This window comes from Zea mays, chromosome 6 (assembly GCF_902167145.1).
Source record: "Zea mays cultivar B73 chromosome 6, Zm-B73-REFERENCE-NAM-5.0, whole genome shotgun sequence".
NCBI lineage: Eukaryota > Viridiplantae > Streptophyta > Magnoliopsida > Poales > Poaceae > Zea > Zea mays.
Genome location: NC_050101.1, coordinates 169,340,439 through 169,360,297, shown reverse-complemented (window position 1 = coordinate 169,360,297; position 19,859 = coordinate 169,340,439). Strand labels below are relative to the sequence as shown.

The window sequence follows — 19,859 nt, the reverse complement described above, 5'->3', positions numbered from 1 at the left end:
GTGAAGGACAGTTGTGGTGTCACTTATGTTGTATCGTGTTGTTATACACAATAATTATTTGTGCGTGCTGTGAACATGTTTGATTAAAGTTTGATAAATTTGTTTGTCATGGTATTGGAGCTCCAAAACTAACTGTTGCGTGCTGCGACCATTTTCATTATACTTTGAATGTAATGGTCTGCTTGGTACCGGTAGTGATGTGTCAAAATCGTTTGCAATGTTTGTTTTACATGGCTCCGTAGTAGTTATGAATCTTAATGTTTACAGAAGCAGGAAAGTTGTCCAATGTTCATAAACTTTATTTGATAACCGATAGGTACGACATGACAATGCAAATTACACTTTGTTCATTGAACTTGAAAATACATAGCAACGAATTTTGAAGTTTACATGCTTCCACGCCGAGCCCACAAATGCTCGACAAGATCATTTTGGAGGGAGCACGATCTTTCTTGGCGACGAAGATCGAAGTGGTTTATGACCCATTTCGCCCTTCCTTCTGCAATAAGTTGCGATGGTTCAATGGTTGAAGTGTTCTCTCCAAAATCAATATTAGCAGCAAATGCCCCTTCGTCTTCAACAATCATGTTGTGCATGATGATGCAAGCTGTGATTATCTCAGTTAAACGATTACGATCCCAACCATACGCTGGACCTCGCAGCACCGCCCACCTTGCTTGAAGAACACCAAATGCACGCTCAATATCCTTTCGACAACTTTCCTGCATTTGTGTGAAATAGACTTTCTTTTGCTCATATGGGTGCCTGATAGCTTTTACAAAAGTTGGCCAGTTGGGGTAAATACCACCAGCTAGGTAATAACCGAAGTTATAAGCATTACCATTAATTGTATAATGGATAGGTGGCATTCGACCGGATGTCATGGGGTCGAAAACTGGTGATCGGTGGAGCACGTTGACGTCGTTGTTTGTCCCTGGCATGCCAAAAAAGCATGCCAAATCCAAAGATCATACGTTGCTACAGCTTCTAGTATCATGGACGCTCGACCATTTCTGCCACAAAACTGACCACACCATGCCGTAGGATAGTTCCGCCACTCCCAATGCATGCAATCTATAGAACCCAACATCCCAGGGAAACCCCTTGATTCGCTATGGTGCATGATGCGTGTTATGTCAGCTTCATTAGGAGTTCGTAGATACCACCTACTAAAGTATGCAATGATTCCTCGACAAAAATGATGAAGGCATTCCCTAGCTGTGGACTCGCCAATTTGAATGTACTCGTCTACTGCATCAGAAGGTAACCCATATGCAAGTACCCGCATTGCCGCACATACTTTTTGGAGGGGACCTAGTCCTGGCATGCCAGTTGCGTCAACCCGTTGTGTAAAGTACGAATCCTGTTGTTGAAGTCCTTGCAAGATTCGGAGAAAGAGAGGCCTACTCATGCGGAACCTAATATATGAACATACAATATTAGTAAATAAAATGCAAATATCAAACCGTATTCGAATAACAAGTAGTGGGTACCTTCTACGAAAGACGTGGGGTGGATACACTGGGTTCGGGCCGAAGTAGTGATGGTGGATAAGATTTTCTCCAGCAAAATGATCCCTGTGAATGACGCGGCGAGGTAAACGGGACCGTCGTCGGTGATGGCGTCTGGCCTCTATGTTGAGGGTAAGAAGATTGACAAGCATAAGTGTTTCGTCCTCACTATCACTCGAATCAGAATCATGATCCCTATGTCTGTGAGACATACCGTGAAATGGCTAAATTGTTCAACTACTCAACTTTGTTGGTGCATATGTGAAGAGATGGATTGCATATATATAGGGGAGAGGAATGTGGCTTCAGGGGGAAGCAAGTGCCTTCCGTTGAAAGCCAAACGTGGCTTTCATTGCAAGACAAGTGCGGCTTGCCGCGCACGACAAGTCGAATTTGCTTTGACCGTAAGCGTGGTTTTATATATTGCGTACGAATATATTTCAAAACTGATGACGGACCATAAGTTTTTACAAAATTATGCAATTACGAATTTACTGTAAACTACAATTGTGTTATATATATTTTGTGAAATTTAATTGAAACAAATAATTATTTATAATTATATTTTTTTAATACAAGCGCAACATGTCGGACGTGTGCAAATAAATAAAATGAAAACAAAATTGAAGTTGGTTAAGTTAGTTATATGGAAATGTATATTTAATGAGTAGAGGGATATATAGGGGGAACGGTTGCGGGACGAGTGAATATAGAAGATGAAATCTTGCTGACGTGGCTGCATAGTAACATTTAGGGAGAAAAATTTAGAGGGAACGGTTGCAGACAGTTTTATACCGGAATATTTTTAATTTTGTAAGGTGTCTCTTTGCTATTATACCGTTTGTGCTTATGATTTATGAGTATAATTTATGGATGGAATGACAAGCCAAGCTCACTTCTGGTGAAATTGCAGATCTCACCTTAGTTGCCTCCTCCGTCTTCGCTCCCTCCGCAGCGTCAGATCGGCCGTCGCTCGCCGAGCCCTAGCGCCGCCGATCTCAGCCCGTACCAGTCTTGCAGATCGGGGTCGCGCCGCGGCGGCAAGAACGATGGCCGAGGAGGCCAAGTACCTGGAGACGGCGCGGGCCGACCGCTCCGTGTGGCTCATGAAGTGCCCCCCGGTCGTCTCCCGCGCCTGGCAGGCCGCCTCCGCCTCCGCCTCTTCCTCCGACGCCGCTAACGCCAACCCCGTTGTCGCCAAGGTCGTCCTTTCCCTCGACCTGCTCCGCCCAGAAGAACGCCCCGAAGAGCGCCCGGAAGAGCCCACGCTCCAGGCAAGTACCCCCAATCTCCTCCATCCGGCTGGTCCCTTCCCCGTGCTTCGGCTATAGATTCTCGAATCTGCTGGAGCGAGCTGATGGGGAATTTTTGAAATTAATGTCTTTGCAATTGGCTGCCCCACTGAAGGCGTATGCTCGAACAAATTGTTCCAGGACTAGTTTTGAGTATACTGGGTGGACTCTATTTGGCACGAATCAGGCTGGTAGAGACTCATTGGACTGCAGCAGGAAGAACAAGAGGAAGAATGTCTTGTTAGTGGGCAAACTTAATTAATATTCAACCAAAGAAAGTGTTCATATTCATTCGACTGCATAGTTTCTGTGGGCTACATACGCTACATACTACACATGGTATTGTTGAAAGTGATTGCAAACTATTAGGTGACTAATTTTAAGAGCAGATGCTATAGTTGATCCGTTGGTGTTGATGCTTCTCATTATGTGTTTGTTTTATATATATCATCTCTGCTTTTGGTGCCTGTCATTCTTACACCATGCTATTACAACGACAGTTCAAGATGGAGTTGGCACAAACTAACACTGGGAATACACCTAAGAGCTACTCTTTGAATATGTTCAAAGATTTCGTGCCTATGTGTGTTTTCTCCGAATCTAACCAAGGTAGGATTCAGATTCACAGTTTTTTTTTATCAGCTTTATACTGCTTAAGTGCACGCCTGAAATCAAGTTTACTGCCCAGAGCCCCAGCCAGGCGTGATTTGTCTTTGTTCTTGCGTGGCTGATATCCATTAATGCTTGGTTCTAATGATACCAGTTTATTTAGCACAGTGATTATATTTTGGTACAGTTAGAATGGTAATATTATGGAAATAGACAAGAATGCCTGCTACTCATGTGCATGCCTGATATGTTTAGCATTTCTGGCTATATCTTTGTAACATATTTTTGGGATAGGAATTCCTTAAAATCTCATTTGTACTATATTACCTTTTTCATTATAGTGATTTAGCTACCTGAGATAAATTCATGCTTCAGTTATGCTGACTGACATAAATGTTATTTGATGGTTATTTGTTTACTAATATTTCTAGGATTCTAGACCATTTGATTCACAGTAAGTTCCTATTTTATGTTAAAAGGGAATTCATGCTAATGCTAATAACCTTCCACATAATCAGTGCATGTTGAGTTGTTGACTTATCTTATCAGAAAGTTATTTGGAAAGAAATAGGAAATTAATATTAGAGCATCTCTAGTAGTTCCCAAAACAAATCCCTAAAATTAATTTACGATGTTAATAACAAAAATTCATGCTCCAACAGTTCCTTAAATGAGATCCCCAAATATACCAACTTCCAAAATATCCCTATTTAGTCCCCAAGTTTGGGGAGTTATTTCACACTCCCAATAGCCTATTTTGTTCATCATCACACCATGAAATCACTTGTCTGCCATCGAGTCTACACTCGTGTACAAGTGATACACTTTAAATGATTTAAGCTACGGAAATAATAAATTTACCAATGAGTTAGCATAATTTCAAAATATTTCACAACATAAGAATTATGAACTATTGGAGGCTAAGATTATTTTTGTTCCCAATATGCATTTAGCAACTTCCTAAATCTGAGTTTAGGGAGTTTTTTTAAGGGAACTTCTGGAGACTGATTTAATTATTATGCTATGTTCGATTTGGTTGCTAATATATGTCATTTCTCACAGCCTAGCAGACAGTGTTTTTTTAAAGGAAGCGGCAAAAGACTTGCCTCTTCAATGTATTAGAAGAGAAATGAATAAGAGTCTCCACAAGACCGAGCAAAAGGAAAACAAACTGAAAAAACAAAAAAAAAACCACCACCCACTCATCTACCTAAGATAAAGGACAGTGTTATTACTCTTTTGCCTCATGATCTGTTAATGAAGCTAACCTCCCGGACGGTCACCTGTCCCCACAGATAAACATCTCCACTGCGGCAATGCAGGGTGGCCCCACCTCCATCCATGCACTACCTAGCATCGCTGCGTGGTTTACGGTGGTGATTCATTGGCTTCCTCCTTTCACACACTGCTTCCGTGGCCTACAATCACGATCTGTCGACTCTGACCGCCCTCATTCACACACCACCACCACTGCCACCTTGGTCCATCGGCACAATCATTTCAATTAGGACTTTGGTTGCCTCCAGTGTTTGCTGACCTGTGGCAGTAGCGCCAGTGGTGAAGCTAGAGAAAATTTGAAGGGGGCGCATTTGCCTTAGGGGTGCATAAGAATTTATTCTAGGGGTGCATATATGGTGAAATTTTAACTAAATCTATATATATAGATTTTGAATTGGGGGGCAGGGGTGCATTTGCACAGCTTTGCCCCTGAGTAGCGCATCCTTGTCAGTGGCATGAATCCACCTTTGTGAAGCACTGCATGCTGTGACTGCTGTCAATGGTTCTTGACTTCCTCTGGCATCCAAGATCTGCATGCTGCTACCCATCCACGAACTTCTCTGTCCTCATTGAAATCTTACAATAGGCAGATGCTTATTTCCCCTCTTTTCTTCCATGGAGTAATTTCTGCCTTGATATTAGACCCTGTGTGCCCTACCCAACTTTCAATTTTGTGCAAGCGACATCACTAGCTTACGCTGAAGCTTTTGTGGACCAACTGGTTTGCGGATATGTTTTGTCTGTGGACGTTTGAGAAATCTGTCAGTTTTTGTGTGTGGGATGTGAGAGTTTGAGATGCCTGTTTGCCTTTTTCTCATGTGGGGAACCATGTCAATGTGAAAAATCTGAGCTGACATACAAGCTTGTGGGGGTCAAATTTGGACAGGCCAAACATCACGTTTCTTTGATCATTGCAAAATGAACTGCAACGTGAAATATAACCAACCAGAGAGAGTATTGATGTCTAAGTAATCAGCTGGTGTCAAGTGGGAAACTTCCCAGCATTTTTTCTTTTGTTTCTTTTTGAATGGTCTTTTGGTTCATCCGGTAGTGACCTATTTGTTGCAGGGAAACTTTCATGCGAAGGAAAAGTCGAGCATAAATTTGACATGGAACCTCACAGTGATAATTTGGCGAACTATGGAAAGTTATGTCGTGAAAGAACACAAAAATATATGGTTAAATCTAGACAAGTGCAGGTGGAGTGCTTTGATAGTTGCATTATATTACCATATTATTCCATTTTTGAAGTATTGTGGTTTACCAATATGACACTTTCTGATCATAGGTACTTGACAATGACCACGGTATGAGCATGAGACCAATGCCTGGCTTGGTTGGTCTCATACCTTCTGGTTCAAAGGTAGTTTCGTCTTCCACTTCAACACTTCAAATTATTCATTCTGCTGTTGTCTTTAATGAGAGATCAACATTTTTCATGTTACCTAAATATGATCACAGCTTGGGAAAAAGTTTGCAGTGTTGAATTTTACTCTCTTTCTAGGTCTTACATCACATTGTCAATCTCAGTCATGTCATCGGTCTCTGGTTTGCACTACCAATTATAACATCTCTCGACTTTTGAACCTTTTGCTTGCCAGGAAAAGAAGAAACAAGCACCAGCGAAACCATCCGATGTCAAAAGAACTCGTAGGGATCGTACGGAGATGGAAAACATTATATTCAAGCTTTTTGAAAGGCAACCCAATTGGGCACTAAAGGCGCTGGTGCAAGAAACTGACCAGCCAGAGGTATTTCCGCATCTCTTTCCTGATATGTCAGTGGGAAATGCATCTATGATAAGCAGGTTGCAACTACATATATTTCTTCTATTGTTCTCTGACTGTTCATGTGGTTATTATTTATGTCTATACAGCAATTTCTGAAGGAGATATTGAACGATCTCTGTGTGTATAATAAACGAGGACCAAACCAGGGAACTCATGAGCTTAAGCCAGAGTACAAGAAATCCACAGGGGACACTGATGCTGCTTAAAGATGATAGACGACTTGGTTGTTTATGTGCAGAATCGCTAGTTCTCTGTCGGTAACTCGGGCACACAAACACAAGCGTGATCTAGTTTTATTTGTATGCTTTAAGAGGTGTTATTTGTAAGCTGGATACACATTTGTTTAGAGAGGAAAAGGGGAAAGATAATTGAAACAAAATGTAAGAGTCTAAATTGTTGGACCAATGTTCTTTATCGGGTATTAAATTTAGTCAGTTGGAAGTGGAGTGAATAGGTGAAACCTGAAAATTATAAAACTTTGAACACGAATTTTACCTTGAGTTAGCGTTATAACGAGTAATAATAAAATCAGAGTAAGGAAGAGTGAGGAAGATGGTTCTCCTTGCCATAATTTGCTCAATCAACGTGCGGATTTACTTTGGAAGCTAAGTCAAAAAAGATAAGCAAGAGAACTTTAGAGAGAGGGAAGAACAAAATCAAATCATAAGTTAATGATCAACATAAATGAATATAACGATTTGTTTTCTGAGATTTGGTTTTACAGAACTTACTCCTCGTTGAGGAGGCCACATAGGTCGGATCTTTTTGAACTCTTTACTTCTCTCAAATGGTCACTTATACCAGTTGAGTGCTTCTTCTTAATCTCGAGGGTCACTTAGATCCTGAAAGACTCACCACATAATTAGGTTCTCTTGTTTGCTTTTCAAATCACTTGAGAGCTTAGAAGGAGATGAAGAAAACACGACCAAGAAACCAAGCAACAAAGAGCGACAAATAAAACACTAGCTCGCACTCCCTAAAATCTCTCACAAGACACTTAATCACTAATGAACACAATCACAATTGTTGCACTTAGAGGATCTTTGATGCTTGTGTGAAGCTTTGAGTGAACTCTAGCTCTTTGCAATAATGTGGGAGTTGGAATGCTTGGATGAGTTGAATGAAGGTGGTTGAAGTTGTATTTATAGCCACCAACCACTTCCTAGTCGTTGCCAACTTTGTACCACACACGGATGGTTCGCGCTCCTAGCCTGGACGGTCCGCCCTACACATCAACGGTTGAAATCGTAACGGTTAGCAGTAACGAATATATCAACGACTATAAGTGCATTAAATGCGTTGTTAGATGTCATATAAAGCAGTCGCGAACGGTCCGGTCGTACACCTTGGACGGTTCGCGAGGACGCTAACAATGAATTTTACAGAACCCGGCTGAAAGTCGCCTAGAGGGGGGGTGGATAGGCGAAACCTGAAAATTAAAACTTTATCCCCCAACTAGATCCCTTGATTAGTGGTTAGAACAAGATATAAATATAGGAGTAAACAAACTAAGTTCTTGCTTGAAAAGAGTATTGCTAAATAATGCGGGAGAGATAAATCAATACAAGTAATAAGTTATGGAATAACAAAGCAAGAAGTCTTAGATGAGAAGAGCACTAAGTCGAGTTCTTTCTTGCGAAGAGTTGCTTCACTAAATGGGAATTTTAACTTGAAGCAACACCAAAAGATGTTAGCAAATAATGGAGCAAGAAAACTTAGAGCAAGGGAAAACAAACAAATCACAAGCAATAAACACAATGGACACGGGTGATTTGTTTTACCGAGGTTCGGCCCTCGAAGGCCTAGTCCCCGTTGAGGAGTCCACTTAAGGACGGGTCTTTTTCAACCCTTTCCCTCTCTCCCCCGATCACACAAGGATCGACGAGCTCTTCTTCTTCTCAAGGATCACTCTCGATCCCACAAGGACCACCACACTCTTTGGTGTCTCTTGCTAGCTTTTACAAGCCTCCAAAACTTTGGAGGAAGTTCGATGGGAGTCAATACTCCACGCACAAATGAACACAAAGATGTAGCACACACTATCTCTCAATGAATCTCACAAGGCGCTAGGGCTAAACTCAATTGAGTAGCTCTCAATTGCTTGCTCTCTCTTTTGTGGCACTTGTGTTGGTTGTAGCGGACTAAATCTTGTGTATAGGATGGATCAATGAATATATGTGGTTGGGAGGGCTTGAGTATGTCAACTAGATGACTTGGAATGTTGCTTGGACTCCCACACTTTGAAGTGGCCGGTTGGGGTGGTATTTATAGCCACCATCCAATTTTGTAGCCGTTGGAGAAGCTGCTGGCGATGGGCGCACCGGACAGTCCGGTGCACACCGGACATGTCCGGTGCGCCAGCCACGTCATCCTATCCGTTGAGATTTGAGCTGGTCGACCGTTGGAGGCTTTGTCCTCATGTGGCACCGGACAGTCCGGTGCAGCACCGGACAGTCCGGTGCCCCTCTGACTTCTGCTCTGACACTCTGAATTCAACTGTACACTTTGCAGAGTCGACCGTTGCGCGCAGATGGCCGTTGCTCCGCTGGCACACCGGACAGTCCGGTGTACACCGGACAGTCCGGTGAATTTTAGCGGAGCGACCTCCCACTTTCCCGAAGCTGGCCAGTTCAGAGCCGCTTCACTCTGGAGCACCGGACACTGTCCGGTGGTGCACCGGACAGTCCGGTGAATTATAGTGGGCTGCGCCTGAGAAACCCGAAGGTGAAGAGTTTGAAGGCAATCCTCCCTGGTTAATCCAATTGTTTGTGTTGGACATTCAACCACCAAAATCATTTAGGAAAAGGTTTAAAGCCTATTTCCCTTTCAATCTCCCCCTTTTTGGTGATTGATGCCAACACAAACCAAAGCAAATATATAAGAGAATAATTGAACTAGTTTGCATAGGATAGGTGCAAAGATTGCTTGGAATTAAACCAATATTTATTTCATAAAATATGCATGGATGCTTTTCTTTGTTTTTGACATTTTGGACCATGCTTGCACCTCAAGTTTTGTTTTTGCAAATGTTTTGGAAATTCTTTTTCAAAGTCTTTTGTAAATAGTCAAAGGTAAATGAATCATAAGATTTGGAAATTTCTCCCCCTGTTTCAAATGCTTTTCCTTTGACTAAACAAAACTCCCCCTAGATTAAATCCTCCTCTTAGAGTTCAAGAGGGTTTTAAGATATTGATTTTTGAAATACTACTTTCTCCCCCTTTTGAACACAATAAGATACCAATTTGAAATTTTCAATTGAACTCATTTTAAAATTAGGGTGGTGGTGCGGTCCTTTTGCTTTGGGCTAATACTCTCTCCCCCTTTGGCATGAATCGCCAAAAACGGAGTCATCAGAGCCCATTCTATAAGTTGTCTTCCCCTTTGGTAAATAATATATGAGTGAAAGATTATACCAATGTGGAGAGATAGTATGGAGTGATGGCGAAGGGTAGATAATACCAATAGAGTTGAGTGGAAGCCTTGTCTTCGCCGAAGACTCCATTTCCCTTTCAATCTACGACTTAGCATAGTAATATACTTGGAAACATATTAGTCGTAGTCATGGTACGGGAATAATAGGATATATGCATTTGTACCAAAATGAAAGAGATATGATCAAGAGATATGTCAATTAAGCATGATCATAGTTCTATATAATATAGATTTCTCCCCCTAAATATGTGCCTTGAGAGGAATACATATTTTGGCCTTAAATGCCAACTGCACATAATTAGGTTAATGAGAACAAGTCTATATCATAGAGAAAGTGAAGTGCATTGTGTCATAGTATATGTGTGATGCTCAAGACAGTTTATGCACTTATGAAAGCATGTTGCAAACATTTTAAGCATTTTCTTTTAAAGATTTCAAAGAGACTTAAGGACCATCCACCTTTGGAACAAAGGTAGCTTATCCTCGTTACAAGGTTAAGCTTTAAGCTCTTTGACAATAGAACCACTTCATCTAGTTTTAGCAAAGATGCAATAATGCATGAGTGAAATTTTAAGAGGTTAAACTAGGTATGAAGCAGGGATAAACGCAAAGGACATGCTTTCTCTTCCTTTTATACAAGATATGCAAAGAGTGTATATAAGAGGAAGATTTTAGGTACATATGTGAATGATAGGAATAAGTTTTACCCGTTTTGTACCTTTACTTGTAGACGCTCTCTTCATTGTGCTTTTGTCCTTAGTCTTGTTTGCTTAAGACCTATGCTCAATGACAATGTGTGAAAATATTTTGCACAAGAGAGAGTTCTTACAACTAGTGATCCTTTTCTAAGTCATGGTTAACATATATTAAGTGGATCACAAATTGTATAAATGAATCATGAATTCTCCTTTTAACTTAGTGCAAATCAAGAGAGGTATCGATTGGAAAGAATATGAGGCACTAAGTGTCATTTGATGTTATTCTATGATCAAACAAACAATGGATGCGATCAAGAGAGTAACATATATGAATTAAGCTTAAAATAGGAGAATCCATTAAGCATGCTACTTTAGTAATGAGAGCAACAATCCTTGATAAAAGCAACATTATTTTAACAAGATGGATTGATGTGTAGTAGCAAACTTCATGAGAAACACTATTCTCATGCAAGAGACTATATGAAATTACTAAGATAAAGCAATAGTCTCAACATAATCAAAATATAAGAATGAACTCCCCCTAAAGATATGCATCAAGAAATTGAAAGAATTGATTTTGATGCATTCACCTTTAAAGACACAAAGGGAGACCCATTACACACCTTGATCGAGGCTTATAAAATTTGCAATAATCAACTTAAGCCTGGTAATTCCATAATGAAAAGGATTTGGAATGCTTACAACCACACCATCGATTGTTGTGAAGACCTTATTGTCCAAGTAGGTGTTATTGTCCTTGATGTTCTTCCTTTTTCATTTGAGTGTCTTCCCTTTGTAGTTGTCTCTTTTTCCTTCCAAGCTCATTGAAAATACTCAAGAGGGATGTTAATAGCGCAAGGGAGTATATGATGAAAGATGATTATTTTAGATAATTAACATACATGATTCATCATCCACAAGTCACACAGACAAGAAGTAAAACCCTTAACATTTGTGCTTATTACTAAAAAGGAATATGCACTATTTAACTATTTGATCAAACATAGGATTTTGCTTCTTCATATTGAGTTTTATTAATTATTACTTAAAAGCAAGTCAATATGAGAACATTTATAGCAAAGGTATGAAATAGATTCTAATGGATAAGTGCATTTATGAGAATGTGATTGAATGCACATCAAGACAAATTTAGTACTCCAAAGAATCTATTCTTCAAGAATGATAATTTAGAGAGAATAACCATTGAAGGGAACTATATTAAAGAGATGAGTTCTCATACCTTTGCTTTTACCTTTCTTCCTTTTTGGTGAAGAGTACCCTTTGAGGCTTGTGGCTTTAACCTTGCACTTACTCTCTTGTAGATTTTCATAAGTAGACTCAAGAGAAATGTTAAAAGCAGCACAAGCACTAGTTTCCCTTTTTGTAATCATTTTGATAAGGAATGAAAAGTGGATTACTAAAGCATGGAAACTTTATAATATGAACTAGATTATTCCAATAAGTATGCTAAGTTTTAACTCATAAAACAAGCATGGTTAAATTCTTGATACTATGGGAATAAATCTAATCCATAACATGGAGAGCGATAAATGAAGAAGAATCATATCCAATTTAAGCAATAAAACATACAACATAAATTATTGGATTGATTTTTCTTGACATGATAAATTACGCATCCCCAAAGAGAAATTTATTCCTATAAGTGAGACTACTTAAATTACTTAGATAAAAACATTAGTCTCACTTTTCTAGCTATAGAGAGAATTTTCCTTTTATAAGTGTCCTAAGTATTTGAATTCCTTACATGACACTTTATTCTTTTAAGAATATGAAATATCTCTCTATATCTAGAACAAGGCAATAATAGAATAATTAGTGAAAACCTTGCCATGGGAAATAGCAACAATTTTAAAGCATGTAGATTGTCATAATATAGAAATGAAGAGTATGCAATCTACCATATGGGAGGAATTTCTTCAAAGAATGGTGACATAAATTTAAAAAACATCTTAAGTGCTTCCTTTTTTCTATGTGACTACACAAGACACATAAGAAATGATAATTTAAGATACTTGCACTTAAAAGCATAAGTGTTACCATCCTTTGACAGTCCTCCATGTTGTAGACCTTGATTTTTCGCACATGATGATTCTTCAATTCCTACAACATCAATATCTTCCCCGAGATGATATGGGTTTTGAAGTAACCTTGGGTCAATCTTGAATATGTAGATCATTTGAAGATTGATAGCTTGAGTTGATAAGAATTGAATTAACTCCCTCAAGCGCCCCAAGGCTTCATACCATCTCCTTCTCCTACAAAGCTTGTCAAGCATATTTTGGTACCCATCGCTTGATGGGTCCGTTAAGGTTAGTAAACAAAGATCTAGGAACCCAAATGTCCTTTGCGCTAGCGCTTGGTAAACTCGTTACCTTTCTAGCACAAGTTACAATCTTGGGTTGCCTAGTTATATATGAATCAAATGACAAGTTAGGAGTGGGATTTTTACCAATGGGACAATCTTTGCATTGATGTCCCTTCTTCCGGCATGTGTAGCATAGGCGTTTTCCAAGTTTTGAAGATTTCTTCTTTCCTTGTTTGTTGCTTGCTACATGGTTAGTAAAAACTTTCTTTTCTAACATCATGCCTTTTTGTTTTAAATAGGGACAAGATTTAACTAAGTGTCCATTCTTTGAGCATTTAAAACAAAGTCTATCATCCTTGTTAATAATCAAGCCATTTTTAATGTAGGGACATGACCTAATCAAGTGTCCCTCTTCAAAGCATTCACTACACTTCTTATTTTTCTTAGTGTGAAGTGTGGCTTGATTATTACCTTGGATGTTACCTTTTGTGGAGGCGAGGTTGAGGCTTTTGGAGGAGGTATTGAATTTCATCTTTTGTTTCTTCCTCTTGGCAATCCTCAAGTCCTTGACATTTTCTTCAAGGGATGTAGTGCATGCCACGGTTGTTCCCGTCTCAAGCTTCTTCACCATGTGATCACGGTTATCTTGAGAAGGTCGAGCAATGCACTTCCCTTTAAGTTGTGTCAAGCTCATCTTTAGCCTCTCATTTTCTTCTTTGAGCTTTTGATAGGTATCATCATTTGTTCCTACAAATTCTAGCTCAAAAGAAGATTTGCTTGTCGACGGACAACAAGCATTAGCACATGGTAATATAGTTTCTATTTGAATACATGTGCATGAGTGAGGTTGTTGAGATTTTAAGTTTTCTATTACAACCTCATGAGCAATGTTTAATATGATATGATCATCTCTAAGATTTTCATGAGAACATAGAAGTATATCATATTTTTGTTGAAAAGCTAGATTTTCAACTTTTAGCTTTTCTACTTGGTCCTTAAGCAAGGTATTCCTATTTACTAATTGAGCGATACAATGTAAAGCGTTATCTTGCTCAATTGAAATAGTTTCATACCTTTGAACCAAATCAACATGAGAGCACTTTAGCTCCTCATGTTCTTTAGTCAACTCGTCAGAGTGTAGCATTTTCATGGAGAGAATATCTTCTAGCCTTTGACGAGCTTCGCTTTGCTCTCTCGCTCTTTCTAGAAGTTTGAGTATGACCGCCTTATCTTCTTGGCTTAGGCGAGCGTAGAGTTGCACAACGCTCCTTTCTTCCTCCTCATCCTCATTTATGCTTCCGCTATCGTTTTCATTAGCCACACAACACATGTGGGAATCAAAATGGAAAGACAAACCTTTTGGAGAGGTGGATTCATCGTTTGGTCTCCATCGTTCATTTTCCTCTTCCTCCTTGCAAGGGTTAGTATCACAAGTACCAAAGGAAGTAGAAGCACAAAATGGACTATCATAATAGGACTCATCAAATTTGCTTCTAATTCTAGTCCAAATATCATGCACATCATGGATTGATTCGTCATAATTTGATATGAATGCACGATAATCTTCTTTACTAAGAGAATTAGTCAAGATGTCAAAAGCTAGATAGTTTAATTGATAACATCTTTGATCCTCCTCGGAAACAATTTCTTTATTATAACTAGAAGTGAAGATACTCTTGTCTATAATTTGTTCTAATCGTGGATCTATGGTTCTAAAAGCTTTTAGCACACTAGTAGACCATGCATCATAGTTAGAACAATCATCAAGTAAAATCTCAAGAGTTACCTCCTTCCGAGTTGTGTTCTCCTGGGTCTTCTTGTTCTTTTGGGATCTTCTCCGAGCCATCACTTCGAGTTGTTAGACTCAAGATGAAGTGCCTAGCTCTGATACCAATTGAAAGTCGCCTAGAGGGGGGTGGATAGGCGAAACCTGAAAATTAAAACTTTATCCCCCAACTAGATCCCTTGATTAGTGGTTAGAACAAGATATAAATATAGGAGTAAACAAACTAAGTTCTTGCTTGAAAAGAGTATTGCTAAATAATGCGGGAGAGATAAATCAATACAAGTAATAAGTTATGGAATAACAAAGCAAGAAGTCTTAGATGAGAAGAGCACTAAGTCGAGTTCTTTCTTGCGAAGAGTTGCTTCACTAAATGGGAATTTTAACTTGAAGCAACACCAAAAGATGTTAGCAAATAATGGAGCAAGAAAACTTAGAGCAAGGGAAAACAAACAAATCACAAGCAATAAACACAATGGACACGGGTGATTTGTTTTACCGAGGTTCGGCCCTCGAAGGCCTAGTCCCCGTTGAGGAGTCCACTTAAGGACGGGTCTTTTTCAACCCTTTCCCTCTCTCCCCCGATCACACAAGGATCGGCGAGCTCTTCTTCTTCTCAAGGATCACTCTCGATCCCACAAGGACCACCACACTCTTTGGTGTCTCTTGCTAGCTTTTACAAGCCTCCAAAACTTTGGAGGAAGTTCGATGGGAGTCAATACTCCACGCACAAATGAACACAAAGATGTAGCACACACTATCTCTCAATGAATCTCACAAGGCGCTAGGGCTAAACTCAATTGAGTAGCTCTCAATTGCTTGCTCTCTCTTTTGTGGCACTTGTGTTGGTTGTAGCGGACTAAATCTTGTGTATAGGATGGATCAATGAATATATGTGGTTGGGAGGGCTTGAGTATGTCAACTAGATGACTTGGAATGTTGCTTGGACTCCCACACTTTGAAGTGGCCGGTTGGGGTGGTATTTATAGCCACCATCCAATTTTGTAGCCGTTGGAGAAGCTGCTGGCGATGGGCGCACCGGACAGTCCGGTGCACACCGGACATGTCCGGTGCACCAGCCACGTCATCCTATCCGTTGAGATTTGAGCTGGTCGACCGTTGGAGGCTTTGTCCTCATGTGGCACCGGACAGTCCGGTGCAGCACCGGACAGTCCGGTGCCCCTCTGACTTCTGCTCTGACACTCTGAATTCAACTGTACACTTTGCAGAGTCGACCGTTGCGCGCAGATGACCGTTGCTCTGCTGGCACACCGGACAGTCCGGTGTACACCGGACAGTCCGGTGAATTTTAGCGGAGCGACCTCCCACTTTCCCGAAGCTGGCCAGTTCAGAGCCGCTTCACTCTGGAGCACCGGACACTGTCCGGTGGTGCACCGGACAGTCCGGTGAATTATAGTGGGCTGCGCCTGAGAAACCCGAAGGTGAAGAGTTTGAAGGCAATCCTCCCTGGTGCACCGGACACGGTCCGGTGGAGCACCGGACACTGTCCGGTGGCACACCGGACAGTCCGGTGCGCCATACCAGGGAGCACTTCGGTTTCTCTTTGATCCTTTCTTTTGAACCTTGTCTTGTTCTTTTTATTGGTTTTGAGTTGAATCTTTGGCACCTGTAGAACATGTAATCTAGAGCAAACTAATTAATCCAATTGTTTGTGTTGGACATTCAACCACCAAAATCATTTAGGAAAAGGTTTAAAGCCTATTTCCCTTTCACCGGCACCTTCGAGTTTCTCTATATTCCAACAAGCGGACGGTCCACGCTTGATCTTGGACGATACTCTTCTCTCTTTCAGACAGTCCGTAGTAGAGGTTCTGTGATCTGTATAGTTTCTGCCCGAGGCACACCGAGGTGTCGCGGGTGGTCTGCCGTAAGGGCTCGACGGTCCGCGCACAGGTGAATTCTCTAAAATGCTCTCCTGTCTGGAATAATCTACGATATTCCGAACAGTCGATTTAGAATTAAGATGATTCGACTTATGCACCTAAGACTCAAGGAACAATTGGATCTATACCATTAAAAGATCCAAACTTTAGATATATACCATGGACCCCACATGTCATTGACTCATGTGGACCCAGATGTAAGTGAGATAGTAATGGTATGGATCCAAAGTGGTGATCTTTTAATGGTATGGATCCAAATTTCCCAAGAATCAATCAACTAGGCAAACTAGTTAGTCCATTAGGTTGTGGTAGTCATCAATCATCAAAATCATTTTACAGAAAATAGTAAAGGCCATTTCACTTTCAAAAACGAAGAAAGCCCTCTCAACAACAAAAACCAACTCCCACACAACTAAGAAAAAAACAAGACCACGACCGTCCAAAAGCCACCTAAGGGACAGGAGCGCTCCTTAGGAGGAGTTCTTGTAGCATAGAAGTCCCAAAAACACCACACATGATCCTCTTTCGCCCACCGAGCAAGGACCACTTGCATTTGAGGCCAAGCTCCATAAAAATGCATATAATACTATGTTTCCATACTCCCTAGGTGACGAGGATGACTAGAGAATTGAACCCTTTTCAGATTTCAATGGGGAGGGAGGTGGTAGCCTTACACCACTAGGCACGGACCAGGCTCGAAGAATTAGCCACTGGGACATATCAAGCCTAGGCTTCCGCAAGATCGATACCCACACTCCCTTGACGAGGACACAGATGAGAGGATATGGTGGGTATACTCATCATCGACAGAAGGGGCAAGACAATTGGTGTCGTTATTTTGAATCTCGCTCCGACAAATAAATTTATTGTGCGCGTTCCGGACTCCAGAGGGTGTGTGTGGTGGGCATAAGATTTATACTGGTTTGAGTAGAACATCCCTACTTCCAATCATCGGTGGCTTGCACTACCGACACCATTGATGGTCAAAACTCGTAGTAGGGGTTACAAGCTGGCGAGAGGGGGAGGAGAGGCTCCCAAGTCTCTTTTTCGAGTGGAAGTGGAGCTTCGAAGCTACAAGGTGGAGTCCTAGCTAAGTCTTGACTCGACGGTGGGGTTCCGACCTCCTGGTCCTTGTAGGCGCTCCTCCTCCTTCTATTCGTTCTTGTGGGTGCGTGTCTGAGTGAGCTCGATTCCGTTGAAGGAATTCGAGGTCGTCTGGTTGTCTTCTAAAGTGTCCAAAAGAACTCAAGCCACCCCCTTGCCTGGAGGTCAACCCCTCCCTTCTATAGACCAGGAGAGGGGTCGTCTAGTGGTGGCTTCCTTAGGAAGGAGCCGTACTGAAAGGGAATTAGGCTTACACCTAGTCCCTAATTAATTTTGGTGGTTGAATTGCCCAACACAAATAATTGGACTAACTAGTTTGCCCAAGTGTATAGATTATACAGGTGTAAAAGGTTCACACTCAGCCAATAAAAAGATCAAGTGTTGGATTCAACAAAAGAGCAAAGGGCCAACCGAAGGCACCTCTGGTCGGGCACACCGGACTGTCTGGTGTGCCACCAGACAGTGTCCGGTGCACCACCGGACATGTCCGGTGCACCAGAGGACTCCAACTCCAAACTCGCCACCTTCGGGAATTTCCAGAGGCACTCGCGCTATAATTCACCGGACTGTCCGGTGTACACCGGACAGTGTCCGGTGCGCCAAGGAAGATCAGCCTCAGGAACTCGCCAGCTTCGGGAAACTCCAACGGCTAGTCCGCTATAATTCACCGGACTGTCCGGTGTGCACCGGACTGTCCGGTGCGACTCCAGAGCAACAACTAGTCGGCGCCAACGGCTACCTGCGGCGCATTAAATGCGCGCGCAGCGCGCGCAGAAGTCAGGCGCGCCCATACTGGCACACCGGACAGCAAACAGTACCTGTCCGGTGTGCACCGGACACCCAGGCGGGCCCACAAGTCAGAAGCTCCAACGGTCAGAATCCAACGGCAGTGATGACGTGGCAGGGGGCACCGGACTGTCCGGTGTGCACCGGACTGTCCGGTGTGCCATCGAACAGACAGCCTTCCAACGACCACTTTTGGTGGTTGGGGCTATAAATACCCCAACCACCCCACCATTCATTGCATCCAAGTTTTCCACTTCTCAACCACTACAAGAGCTCTAGCATTCAATTCTAGACACACCAAAAGAGATCAAATCCTCTCCAATTCCACAAAAGGCTTTAGTGATTAGAGAGAGAGATTTGCCGTGTTATTTTTGAGCTCTTGCGCTTGGATTGCTTCTTTTCTTTCTCACTTGTTCTTGTGATCAAAGTTCCATTGTAATCAAGGCAAGAGGCACCAATTGTGTGGTGGCCCTTGCGGGGAAGTTTTGTTCCCGGCTTTGATTTGAGAAGAGAAGCTCACTCGGTCCGAGGGACCGTTTGAGAGAGGGAAGGGTTGAAAGAGACCTGGCCTTTGTGGCCTCCTCAACGGGGAGTAGGTTTGCGAGAACTGAACCTCGGTAAAACAAATCCGCGTGTCTCACTTACTTATTCGCTTGCGATTTGTTTTGCGCCCTCTCTCGCGGACTCGATTTTATTTCTAACGCTAACCCGGCTTGTAGTTGTGTTTATATTTGTAAATTTCAGTTTCGCCCTATTCACCCCCCCTCTAGGCGACTATCAATTGGTATCAAAGCCCGGTGCTTCATTAGAGCCTAACCGCTCGAAGTGATGTCGGGAGATCACGCCAAGAAGGAGATGGAGACCGGCGAAAAGCCCACTACAAGCCACGGGAGCACTTCATCGGAAGAGTCCCGCACCAAAAGGAGGGAGAAGAAGAAGAGCTCCTCCAACAAAGGGAAGGAGAAGAAATCTTCTTCTCACCACAAAGAGAAGAAGGAAAGATCTTCCCACAAGCCGCACCGGAGTGGGGACAAGCAAAAGAGGATGAGGAAAGTAGTCTACTACGAGACCGACACTTCATCAACATCAACCTCCGACTCCGATGCGCCCTCCGTAACTTCTAAACGCCAAGAGAGTAAGAAGTTTAGTAAGATCCCCCTACACTATCCTCGCATTTCTAAACATGCACCTTTACTTTCCGTCCCATTAGGCAAACCACCAACTTTTGATGGTGAAGATTATGCTAGGTGGAGTGATTTAATGCGATTTCATCTAACCTCACTCCACAAAAGTATATGGGATGTTGTTGAGTTTGGTGCATAGGTACCGTCTGTAGGGGATAAGGA

The 19,859-nt window shown here is 41.8% G+C and overlaps 1 protein-coding gene across 1 annotated transcript; it reads left to right on the top strand.

Moving 5' to 3' along the window:
- The first annotated feature begins 2,373 nt into the window (after nt 1-2,373).
- On the top strand, nt 2,374-6,984 carry LOC100283439 (uncharacterized). The gene is made up of 6 exons (NM_001156340.3): nt 2,374-2,785; nt 3,304-3,412; nt 5,759-5,889; nt 5,979-6,053; nt 6,292-6,441; nt 6,567-6,984. Exons 1-6 carry the CDS (start codon nt 2,561-2,563, stop codon nt 6,684-6,686), a joined length of 810 nt encoding a protein of 269 aa, NP_001149812.1. The 5' UTR covers nt 2,374-2,560; the 3' UTR covers nt 6,687-6,984.
- The last annotated feature ends 12,875 nt before the right edge of the window (nt 6,985-19,859 follow it).

Bases quoted from the DNA above. Each gene is read 5' to 3' on its own strand.
- LOC100283439 (NM_001156340.3), top strand. From the start codon at position 2,561: ATGGCCGAGGAGGCCAAGTACCTGGAGACGGCGCGGGCCGACCGCTCC. The intron at 2,786-3,303 runs GCAAGTACCCCC...TTACAACGACAG, and splicing joins CGGAAGAGCCCACGCTCCAG to TTCAAGATGGAGTTGGCACA. The intron at 6,442-6,566 runs GTATTTCCGCAT...ATGTCTATACAG, and splicing joins AAGAAACTGACCAGCCAGAG to CAATTTCTGAAGGAGATATT.